This window comes from Mastomys coucha, unplaced genomic scaffold (assembly GCF_008632895.1).
Source record: "Mastomys coucha isolate ucsf_1 unplaced genomic scaffold, UCSF_Mcou_1 pScaffold21, whole genome shotgun sequence".
NCBI lineage: Eukaryota > Metazoa > Chordata > Mammalia > Rodentia > Muridae > Mastomys > Mastomys coucha.
The window spans coordinates 108,776,583-108,788,306 of NW_022196904.1; the positions used below are offsets into that span (position 1 = coordinate 108,776,583).

Genomic DNA, 11,724 nt, shown 5'->3' on the forward strand with positions numbered 1-11,724 from the left:
GCGTCAGATTTCATTACGGGTGGCTGTGAGCCACCATGTGGTTGCTGGGATTTGAACTCACGACCTTCCGAAGAGCAGTTGGTGGTGCTCTTACCTGCTGAGCCATCTCACCAGCCCAAGTTTGTTTTAAAGTTGAGATACTTTTGGCTCCCTCCCAAATCACACAGGTGCCTCACCATGCCTAGCTTCTCTTTGTGTTTTTATAATTGTATAGAATTACTCACACACACGCATACACGCACATGCACATGTACTTACTTTACAAGTTGAAGCTAAGTCATAATATATTTTTACCTTTACTGTGTTTAACCTGTATAAAGGCATGTCCTTTAAGGTTTTCTTATTATTATTATCGAGAGGTAGGGGATTGTGTGTGTGGTGTGTGAGGGCAGGCACATTTGTGCCAAAGCATGCAGAGAAGTCAAATGGATTGCTTTCTTCCACAAAGGGTTCCCAGAAAGAATTCAGATCACCAGGTTTATGCAGCAAGCACTTTTATCCACTGAGCCATCCTGCTGGCCCTTCTTGAGATTTTACATATTCTAATACACATTGCAATGCCTTTGTTGTTTCAGGACCTTTAATTTCTGCCACTTTAAAATCCAGCATCGACCTACAGAATGACCCCATCATTCAAAAGTATGGCTATAAGAATGTGGGCTTGACTAGATGCCTTCTGACAAAAGAAGAAATGAAAACATTTCATTTTCCGTTACCAGGTTTGCTTAAGCTTACTTAATCTAATATCAGTAACTTCATTTAAATGCCATTGTTGAAAATTATTTTTTCCTCGATGTTTTTGGGATAGTTTATTCTATCTTATAATTTGGAAATACTTTTAATGTGGAATGTGTACTATGTTAGGAAAAGTGATGATTTTAGATTGTATATGAAGGTTATAAATACCAGTAAAATGTTTAATGAGTGGGTTCCTTTTGTTTTTTTATTATTATTTCTGATAGTATACTAGAAAGAATCAGTATTTCTTTAACATGTTAAGAGTTCTCCAAACCGAGGAAATGTCTCAGTTGATGCATGAGCACCATAATTCAGATCCCTTATACCAGGGCCTCTTACTTACAATTGTAGTACTCTGAAAGTGGACACAAAGGATTCCTACAGCATTTTGGTTAGTCAGATTTGCCAAATTGGCGAGCTCAGGTCAAATGGCAGACCCAATATATAAGCTAGAGGGCAATCAAAGAGTACAACATATTCAAACTCTAGACTCCAGGCACATGTACCCACAAACAAAAATGAATATGCAAGGCACAAACACACTTGTACATAGAAAACCAATATACTTCATTACATTAAATCTTCATTGTTTTTATTTTATTTTTATTTTTGTGCTGAAAATTTTATTTCTGTGTAGTAAATTCTGATCATGGTTTCCCCTCCCCCGAGTCTTCTCAAATACTCCCTCCATACACACATACACAATAACTAAGTGCACTTTCTTTTCCCCTCTTTAGTAACTAAACAAGCAATAATAATAATAATAATAATAATAATAATAATATCAAAGAAAAACTCAAGAAACACACATACACAGAAAAATTCCATAAAAATTATAAAATTGAAAGCTATGATATATAAACAAAAGGCCAGTAAGACAGTAGATGCCCAAAGAAAGCACTGAGAGACAAAACATCTGCAAAAATACCATTGAGTTTGTTTGTATTGGCCATCAACTTCTGAGCATGGGGCCAGCCCTTAAGTGTGGTTAATACAACCAATGAAATTACATTGGAGAGAATTAACTATTCCTTTTCAAGTAGATGTCACTTGAAAATAGCTTCTTGGTTAGGAATGGGAGCCCTTGTCCTCTTCCCCCTCTCAGCTCAGGAACCGCATCTGGTTTGAACCTGTATGTGCTGCCACAATCTCTGTGAGTTCATATGTGTGTTAGTCAAGTTGTGTCTGGAAGACACTGTTACTTAGAGTCATCCATCTTCTTTGGTTCTAACAATCTTTCTGCCTCCTCTTCTGCATAGCTCCCTGATCCCTGAGGGGAAGGGTTTGATGAAGATGGTGTTGAGAATCATCAATCAGCATCTGTTTGTTAATTCTAGCACTGAAAAAGTGTATACAAGCAAATTCCTGGAACTTTCTGGACAACCAGCATAGCCAAATCAGTATGCCCTGGGTTTAGTCGAGATCCTGTGTTGGAAAATAGGTGCTGAATGACTAAGAAGCTATTTGATGTTTTCCTCTAACCTCTGTGCATAAGTATATTTAATGTTCTGATTATCATGTGGCATGGAGACTTTCTCACACCAGCAAAAGAAGGGAAACACACCCACCTACCACTACCAGAAACAATAACATAAGAGGAATCAACAATCATTGGTCTTTACCTCTCAGTATCAGTGAACTCAATTTCTCAAAAAAAGACACACGATTACAGAATGTGTGTGTAAAAACGAGATCTACCCTTTTGCTATATACAAAAACACACTTCAAAATCAAGGATAGTCATTACATCAAGGTGAAGGGTTAGAAAAAAATCCCAAACAAATGGACATAAGAAGTGAGCTGCTGTAGCCATTCTAATATCTGACAAAATTGACTTTAAACCAGAATTAATCAAGAGATAGGATACTTCATACTCACTAAAGGAAAAATATGCCAAGACAACATTTCAGTTTTTAACATCTATGCCCCAAACACAAGGATGCTGAGTTTGTAAAAGAAACACTTCTACAACTTAAATTACATATTGACCCTCATACACTGATAGTGGAAGACTTCAATATCCCACTCTCACCAGTGGACAGCTCATTCAGTGAAATACTGGAGGTAACAGATCTTAGAAGCTGTCTTAGGGTTTCTATTGCTGTGAAGAGATACCATGATCAACGCAACTTTTATAAAGGACAACATTCAGTTGCAGCTGGTTTACAGTTTCAGAGGTTCAGACCATTAACATCATGGTAGGAAGTATGGCATCATCCAGGCATTCATGGTACTAGAGAAGAAGCTGAGTGTTCTGCATCTTCATTTGACTGCAGCCAGGAGAGACTATCTTCCAGGCAGCGAGGAGGAGGGTCTCAAAGCCTACCCCTACAGTGACACTTCCTCAAACAAGGCCACACCTGTTCCAACCAGGCCGCACATGTTCCATCCAGGCCACACTTCCTAATAGTGCCACTCCTTGGGCCAAGCATATTCAAACCACCACATTTCAGTCCCTGGCCTATAGGCTTGTCCAAACCCATGAGTCTACGGGGGCCATACCTAGCCATAGCATAATACAAAGTACATTCAAACTTCAAAAGTCACCATAGTCTAACACAGTCTCAACAATGTTAAAAGTCCAAAGCTCAAAGTCTCCTCTGAGATTCATGCAGTCTCTTGGTGAGGAAATTCTGGACCGAAGCAAGACTAAAACCAAGCTGGGAAAACTCCAAACTCTGTACCTCCATGTCTGATGTCAAAAGACTCTTTAGATCTACAGCTACCTTCATCTTTGTTGACTGCAACAACTTCCTTCTTCTGGGCTGGTTCCATACCATACCCTATTAGCAGCTTTCCTCAGCAGGTATCTTTAACATCTTGGAGTATCCAAGGCTACTTCCAACTTTATAACTTTTTGTTCCAGTGTCTGGGATCCATACATGATCTTCTGGGCTCCTCCAAAGAGCTTGGGTCACTTCTCCAGTTCTGTCCTCTGTAGCATTCTAGGCTCTGGTTGATTCCATTCTGTTGCTGCTGCCACTCTTGGTTATCTCATGTTACTAACATCTCCAATATTCTGGGGGTCTTCCACTGCAACTAGGCATCACCAAAAGCCTCTCATAGGCTTCTTTCATGGTGCCAAACCTCAACTTCCTTTTTTAAAAAATATTTTATTTTTTTATTTTATGTGTATCAGTACACTGTAGCTGTACAGATGTCCACGAGCCATCATGTGGCCGCTGGGAATTGAACTCAGGACCTCTGCTTGCTCTGGCCCCACTTGCTCCGGCCCACTCGCTCAGGCGTAATATATACTGTAGCTGTCTTCAGATGCACCAGAAGAGGGCATCACATCTCATCACGGATGGCTGTGAGCCACCATGTGGTTGCTGGGATCCAAACTCGGGACCTTTGGAAGAGCAGTCAGTATTCTTACCCACTGAGCCATCTCATCAGCCCCAAACCTCAACTTCTTTGCATGATCCCTGCAGTCCTGGGCTGCTAGTTGCAACTGAGGCTGCACCTTCACCAATGGCTTTCCATGGCCTCTCACAGTGCCGAGCTTCAGCTGCTCTTTATGACCCCTTCATGCCTTCAAATTCAGTACCACCTAGGTGATTCTTACACATTACCAAGTTCAGCTGTAGCATAACGTACAACCTTGGCTATCTCTGGAACACAGCTTCTCTGTGCTCTCAGAAAACACTTCCCATAAGATTTTATCCCAGTGATGCTGGTCTCTTCTTAATCACCACTAATTTCTTAGCTACAAGTAACTAGCACTAATTATCCCAGTAGTTTATTCTGTTCATGATTCTAAAGCCAGAGCCATGTGGCTGAAACTGCAGAGTTCTGCTGCTTACTGGAGCTGGAACATGTCCACCTTGTTGGGGTCCAAGAGTTGCCACACAAACCACATAAACACTGATCTCAGTCAGACAGCTATGGTTTATTGAACTCTTAAGACTGATAGTCAGGGCCGTAGCTCAGAGTTCAGGGGCTGAGGCTATGACTCTGAATATTTCTTAGGACTGGCTTATAAAGGAAAAAAAAACAGGAGCTTATGTGCAGGTGCAGGAAGTGCTGCCCAGTAGTCAGCTCTGACTCAAGCTATTTTGGCTAGCTAGACAGAACAGTTTTAACTGACCTTCTCATTGGCCCTAAGTGGAGCTTATGGTTGTTAAAAAAATTTAAGATTAATGAACCTCAGATATATAGAACATAATGGTATCAGCATGGTCAGGTTATTTTTCTGTGTCAGTGACTGGCAGGTATATTATAGCAACAATATAAAATACCTAGCAGGACTGGAACAAAAATGGCTACCACTATATGAAAGGGAGCAGGGGCTCAACACTATTACCAGCTTTCTGTTTTCCAACTCCACTGCCTAAACTTGGCTGTCCTAGAACTTACTCTGTAGCTTGACCTTGACTTCAGAGACTTTGCATGGCTCTTTGTCCTGAATGCTGGGATCAAACGCATTTACCACCATGCCTGGGCTTAAGCTTTTCTTCACTTAGAACTTGCTCTATTGCAGATGGCCTTGAATTCAAGAGATCTGCTTGCCTGGGATTTAATCTCCTGGGATTAAAGGTGTGTACCATCATGCCTGGGCCAAAACTTTTCATGACCACTATTCCTCAAGATCCAGAACAAAAGCCCGTGTCTTCCAATCTTAAGAGCTGGATCACAAGTGTACCCTCCATTTCAGGATTGCAATTCACTTCAGAATAAAAGTCCAAATGAAAACAATAATCATGCAATAATACCTAACATGACATAACTATCCTTGTCAACTGCAAACATAAGCAATAAGCATAGCTGGGTAGGATCTTGTCCTGAGATGGCCACTCCCTTAATCTGTATCTCATTGAACAAAGGATTCAGCTCCATTTCACTTCCTTGTGCCCCTTTATTACTTGAACCATATATCTTATTTTTTTTTCCTTTTCAGCTTGTTCCATTCAGCTTGTTTCATTAAAACACTTTTCATAAGAGTGAACTTTAGTAACTACACAACAGAATTTATACCAGGCTGTTTTGAGACATCTTTCGTTAAAGCAATTAATCTGAATCTCTTCACCTAAGCCTCAGGCAGACTCTTTAGACAAAATGGCAAAAAGTAGCATGTTCTTCACCAGAATATTACAAAATAGTCTCTAGGCCACATACTAACATTCTTCTTCTTTTAAACTCTTGAGCTAGCCCCCCATAGTTCAAATCACCCTCAGCACTAATGTCTTCCATATTCCTAATAGGATGACCCATTAAGCCCCTTAAAGCATTCCACTGCTTTTCAAATCCAAAGTCCCCAAATCCACAATTCTCTAAACAAAACCATGGTCAAGTTTTCACAGCAATGCCCCAGTCCCTGGTACCAACTTCTGTGTTAGTTAGGGTTTCCATTGCTATGAAGAGACACTCGACCAAGACAACTCTTATAAAGGACATTTAATCAGGACTGACTTACAGGCTCAGAGGTTCAGTCCATTATCATCAAGGCAGGATATTGGTAACATCCAGGCAGTCATGACACTGGTCTACATCTTGAACTGACTGCAGCCAGTACAAACTAACTCTTCCACACTGGGCTGCTGGGAGCCTGCCTGGCCTAGAATGGGCTGAAGTGGGACACAGTGTAGGATATAGGGCATAAAACTGATGATCTCTGACCTTTAAACTCTAACTATGCTGAAAGCTGAAGCTCCTGACTTCTAAAAATATCTAAAAACTTTCTTGCTTACGTTGAGGTTAAAAACTGCTGGCTTGGGTGATATAATACCTGTAGCTTAACAGTGGGGGATTAAGTAAAGGACTAATTACTAAGGATCCTTTCTTTCTTGTCTATAGCCTTGCTTCTTACTTGCCAGGAGGGAAGGAAGGTTTGGAGCAGTAAACTTTTATTGAACCAGGAGAAGAGAGTCACACTCACAGAAGGAAAAAAAAACTTTCATACAAGCCAATATGCAGAAATACACATACATTCATTCATACACATTCATGCACGTATATTCATATACCTTCATACACTCCTGTTGAGCCTAGCTAGTTATGTCATATTTATATTCTTATACACATACATTCATATTTACATATGCATTTGGAGCAAAAGCCCAAGCACCAATGCAGGAAGAAATTATTCTGGATGAAAAATGAGTTCCAGTCTATATTGCATAGAGAAGGAAAAGGCTTCTACCCTTTTATTGTTAAATGAATAAAACCTAAGCCTATAAGAAAAAAGCTTTGGCCTCTTTAGTAAAACTAGGCCTGCCTTGCTGTTAAGAAAAGACCTGTTCCGTCCCATGGTAAGGAGAAGCCTGATGCTTTCTCTGTAGCTTCTTCTTTGTCTTTCTCTCTGCATTCTGTGTATTGCTCTCTTCTGCCCTAGTCTAGTTTCATCATTCCTAGTTTTATGTACTTTTTTTTAGGAGAATAGATCACATAGTTTTTCCAAGCATCCTTTTTTTCTTTTCTTTTTTACAAAAGTTCACTCAAAGTTCAAACAAAAATTCAAATCAGAAATCGAATAAGAAGTACACTGTTGGTATCTTCAGACACACCAAAAGAGGGCATCAGGTCTCATTATGGATGGTTGTGAGCCACCATGTGTATGCTGGGATTTTGAACTCATGACCTTCGGAAGAGCAGTCAGTGCTCTTAACCACTGAGCCATCTACAATATGAACTAACTAGTACCCTCAGAGCTCCCAGGAACTAAACCATCAACCAAAGAGCACATATGGTGGGACTCATGGCTCCAGCAGCATATGTATAGCAGAGGAAGATGGCCTAGTCTGTCATCAATGGGAGGAGAGACCCTTGGTCCTGTGAAGGTTTATGCCCCAGTGTAGGGGAATGCCAGGGCCAGGAAGTGGGAGAGGGTGGGTTGGTGAGCAGGGGGAGGAGGGAGGAAACAGGGTTTGTTTTGTTTTTGTTTTTGTTTTTGATAATTTTTCAGAGGGGTAACCAGGAGAGGAGATATCATTTGAAATGTAAATAAAGAAAATATCTAGTAAAAAAAACCAAATTGAATAAGAAGTTTATAACAGAGATGTTTACATGTTTCCATTAAGAGCAGTTATCTTGCTAGGCATTTATTTTCTGTCACTAGCTCCACAAGTTCATTGAGAGTTTAAAACTGTAGTTTTCATGTCTAAGCATTGAAGTTTTATATAGATAAGCCCAGTTAGTTTTTTTATCTTCTGTCCTTGCATCTACAATAAATCATTCATTCCCTTTTATGACCTTTGGTTAATTGTTTTACACTCTAAAGAATGTATTCTAAGTTGTAAATGCCTGCTTTCTATTTCAGAAGCAGAATTAGTTCTATTTTAAGTTTTCATATCAGAGAGGGTTTTAATAGCACTCCTATTATAAAGGGCTTAATAATAGTATAATTTTAGAAATTCTTATAGAATAATCATTAGGAATTAAGAAATCACCTGTTTGTCTGTGTAGTATCACTACAAAACTATATCTTCATTGATCTGTAGAAAATCTGCCCAATAGACTGGGCTAATGCCCCAGATTTTATATTAATTTAAATTAATGACAGGAAAGGTATATCAATAGGAGGAATCAAATCCTGAAAATGCCATCCCTTTGGCCTTCTCTTCACAGTCTATGGTGAAACCATCTCAGGAAGATCACCTGCCAGCTTTTATTCTTTCCTAGATAGCTCCTGACACTGGGCAGAGCTTCAAAGCTCACCCTCACAGTGACAAACTTCTTATAACAAGGCCACACCTCCTAACAGTACCACTCCCTGTGGGCCAACAATATTCAAACCAGCACAAGCTGCTCCTAATCCCCTCCAGTCTTAGGGTATACTTCTGAGTAGCCCAGTTATTTATTGTTTGTTGCACATATGATATATGCATCCTATAAGACATCATTCCCTCTTTAAAATACCTTAGGTCTGTCATTTCTACAGGATGCCATCCTATTTTTTTTTATAACTTGTAAATTATCTTCATTAGCAGGCATATGCTTTATAACTACTGGGAATGTTCTTGGTGTTTTTGTGATCCAGGACTGTCTATCTTCAAAAGGTACTGTGGGTTTAACCCTGTCTCCAAAAAAAAGAGCTGTCTCATCAGACCATCCTGCTTTTCCATTTCTTTGACTGCCCTCTGAAATAGTTTCTTCCCCTCTTTTTACCTGGAGAAAACCTCCTCTCTAGTTCAATCACTGCGAATGAACCTATCTGTTCTCCTTTTTCTTGTGTTTGATGTTTTTCAGGTTTGTCTACCTCTACTCCCAGTTTCTCTGGGTGTACAACGAACTCTGTTACTTTTTTAGAAAGAGAGAGGAATGAACCCTTTTGTTTTCCCATCTCCTCCATTTTTTGATTCCCAAGCTTCTCCATTTCCACCTGTATTTTCAGTTGCACAGCCAGTCTTTCAACCCTTTTTTTTAAATGAACAAAATAGCTCAAAGTGAAGAAAAGGAGAAAAAAGTTGCTACTGAAAATACCATGTGGGGCATGTCCCAACAGCCTCAGCAAACGCTCTGCCTTTTGTAACAAAGTATCCATTCCTCCTTTTCCTGTCTTTTGCTTTAACTTACTTGAAATCAAACCTCTTATTCTGTCTTGCCCTACATTGGATGTCACTTGTATAATGGCTAGCTATTTTAGAACAGAAACCAAGTTCTCTTAATCCATTGCCAGCCCTCCTCCCAGTTTCCAGACCAACCTTTCAAATGTTTCTCCCAATGATTTCTCCCTGAGTTCCCCAGCAGTCCGCTTAAACAGTCCCTTCTCTCAGTTTTCCAGTACTAGCAGCTCCAAACTATACCAACTGTTTAAGCTTCTTTACTCAACTCAACTTCTCCTAGCTCACCTGTATCTATTGATATCTTCTCCACCAACTAACTTCTCTTCCCACCGTGGTATCCTCAACCCACAGCCTTAGCTGGCTATCCTGTTCCCAGAAATTCAAGAGGCAACCAACACTGAAGGTCATAGGATCAATCAGTTCTAACAGCTAAGAATTCTTAAAGGGCCAGTTGACTAGCTACTGGATATCCTTTAAAACATTATGTGCACAAGATAAATTACACTATGCAGGCATGCAGATACTGGAGAAGTCATTGAGAGTTTTATATCCAGAACTGTAGGCAGCAGGAAGAGACAGACTAGCACTGGGTTGAAATTCTGAAACCTCAAAGCCCACAACCAGTAACACACTTCCTCCAACAAGGCCACACCTCTTAATAATGCTACTTCCTATAAGTATATGCAGGCCATTTTCATTCAAACCATCACAAAGACCTTTGAGAAAATCTAACACCCTTGGAGAAATTGGGAATACAAGGTATAATAACAGCAATTGACAGTAAATCTATAGCCAACATCAAATAAAATGGAAAGAATCTCAAAAGCAATTCCACTAAACTCGGGAACAGTACAAAGTTGTCCATTCTATCCATATCTGTTTATGAAGATTTAGTTAGAACAGTAAGACAACTGAAGGAGATCAAGACCACCACTCTGATTTCCATAGTAGCTATACAAGTTTACATTCCCACCAGCAATGGGCTCCCCTTATTCCACATATCCACCAGCATGAGGTGTGTTACTGATCTTAGCCATTCTGGCAGGTGTAAGATAGATTAAAGTAGTTTTAGTTTGCATTTCCCTGATAGGTAAGAATGTTGAACATTTCTTTGTTTCACAGCCATTTGAAATTCCTCTATGGAGAATTCTGTTTAATTCTGTATCCTATTTTTTAAATTGGACTGTTTTGGTTTTTGATATCCTGTTTCTATAGCCAACATCAAATAAAATGGAAAGAATCTCAAAAGCAATTCCACTAAACTCGGGAACAGTACAAGGTTGTCCGTTCTATCCATATCTGTTTATGAAGATTTAGTTAGAACAGAACTTGAGCTCTTTAGCTTTTCAAGTTTCACAAAGCCCCATTTATTGATTGTTGATCTTAATGCTTATGCTAATGGGTTTTTGTTCAGAAAGTCATCTACTATGCTAATGTGTTCAAGGCTATTCCTTACTTTCTCTTCTATCAGGTTCAGTGTATCTGACTTTATGTTGAGGTCTTTGATCCACTTGGACTTGAGTTCTGTGTAGAGGGTTAGATATGGATCTATTTGCATTCTTTTACACATACCCAGTTTAACCAGCACCATTTATTGAAGATTCTTTTTATTTTCCATTATATACTCTTGGCTTCCTTATTTAAAAAAAAATCAGGTGTCCACACGTGTTTAAATTTAGTTTGGGTCTTCACTTCCATTGATGAACATGTCTGTTTTTATGTCCATATCATGCAGTGTTTACTAAAATAGCAGTATAATACAGCTTGAAATCAAGGACAGTGATACACCTCCAGCAGCTCTCTTATTGTTCAGAACTGTTTTAGCTATCTTGGTGTGGTGGTTTGAATAGGTATGGCCCTCATAGACTCATGTGTTTGAATGTCTGATCACAGGGAGCTGTGGCACTATTAGGTGGTATGGCTGTGTTAGAATAGGTTCTGGTCTTATTGGAGAAAGTGTTTCATTGTGAGATTGGGCTTTGAGGTCTCCCATGCTCAATCTACTGCCTTACTAGCACAGTGTCCTTCTGCTGCTTGCAGATCAAAATGTAGAACACTCAGCTCCTCCAGCACATTGCCTGCAAATTGCCATGCTTCCTGTCGTGATGATAATGGACTAAAACTCTGAAACTGTAAGCTAGTTCCCACTAAACGTTTTCCTTTATAAGAGTTGCTTTGGTTGGGCTAGAGAGATGGCTCATCGGGTAAGAGTACTGTCTGCTCTTCCAAAGGTCCTGAGTTCAAATCCCAGCAACCACATGATGGCTGACAACCATTGTAATAAGATCTGACGCCCTCTTCTGGTGTGTCTGGAGATAGCTACAGTGTACTTACATGTAATAAATCATTTTTTTTGTAATTTTAGTCTTTATTATTCTTTTTTTTCTTTTTTTAACTTTTATTGCATTATAATGAGAAAAGTTACATGATTTCAATTTGTCAGAATTTGTTAACATTTAAAAACATATTTTAAGTAAATAGA

The 11,724-nt window shown here is 39.4% G+C and overlaps 1 protein-coding gene across 7 annotated transcripts in view; it reads left to right on the plus strand.

Annotated features, from left to right (window-relative positions):
• Rexo5 (RNA exonuclease 5) overlaps positions 1-11,724 on the plus strand; it is a 59,417-nt gene that overhangs the window by 10,337 nt on the left and 37,356 nt on the right. For all 7 annotated transcript variants that reach the window (XM_031388072.1, XM_031388076.1, XM_031388075.1 and 4 more), the window contains one exon: positions 576-719. In XM_031388072.1, coding sequence (XP_031243932.1) covers positions 576-719 — 144 coding nt within the window. The remainder of the gene's footprint in view (positions 1-575; positions 720-11,724) is intronic.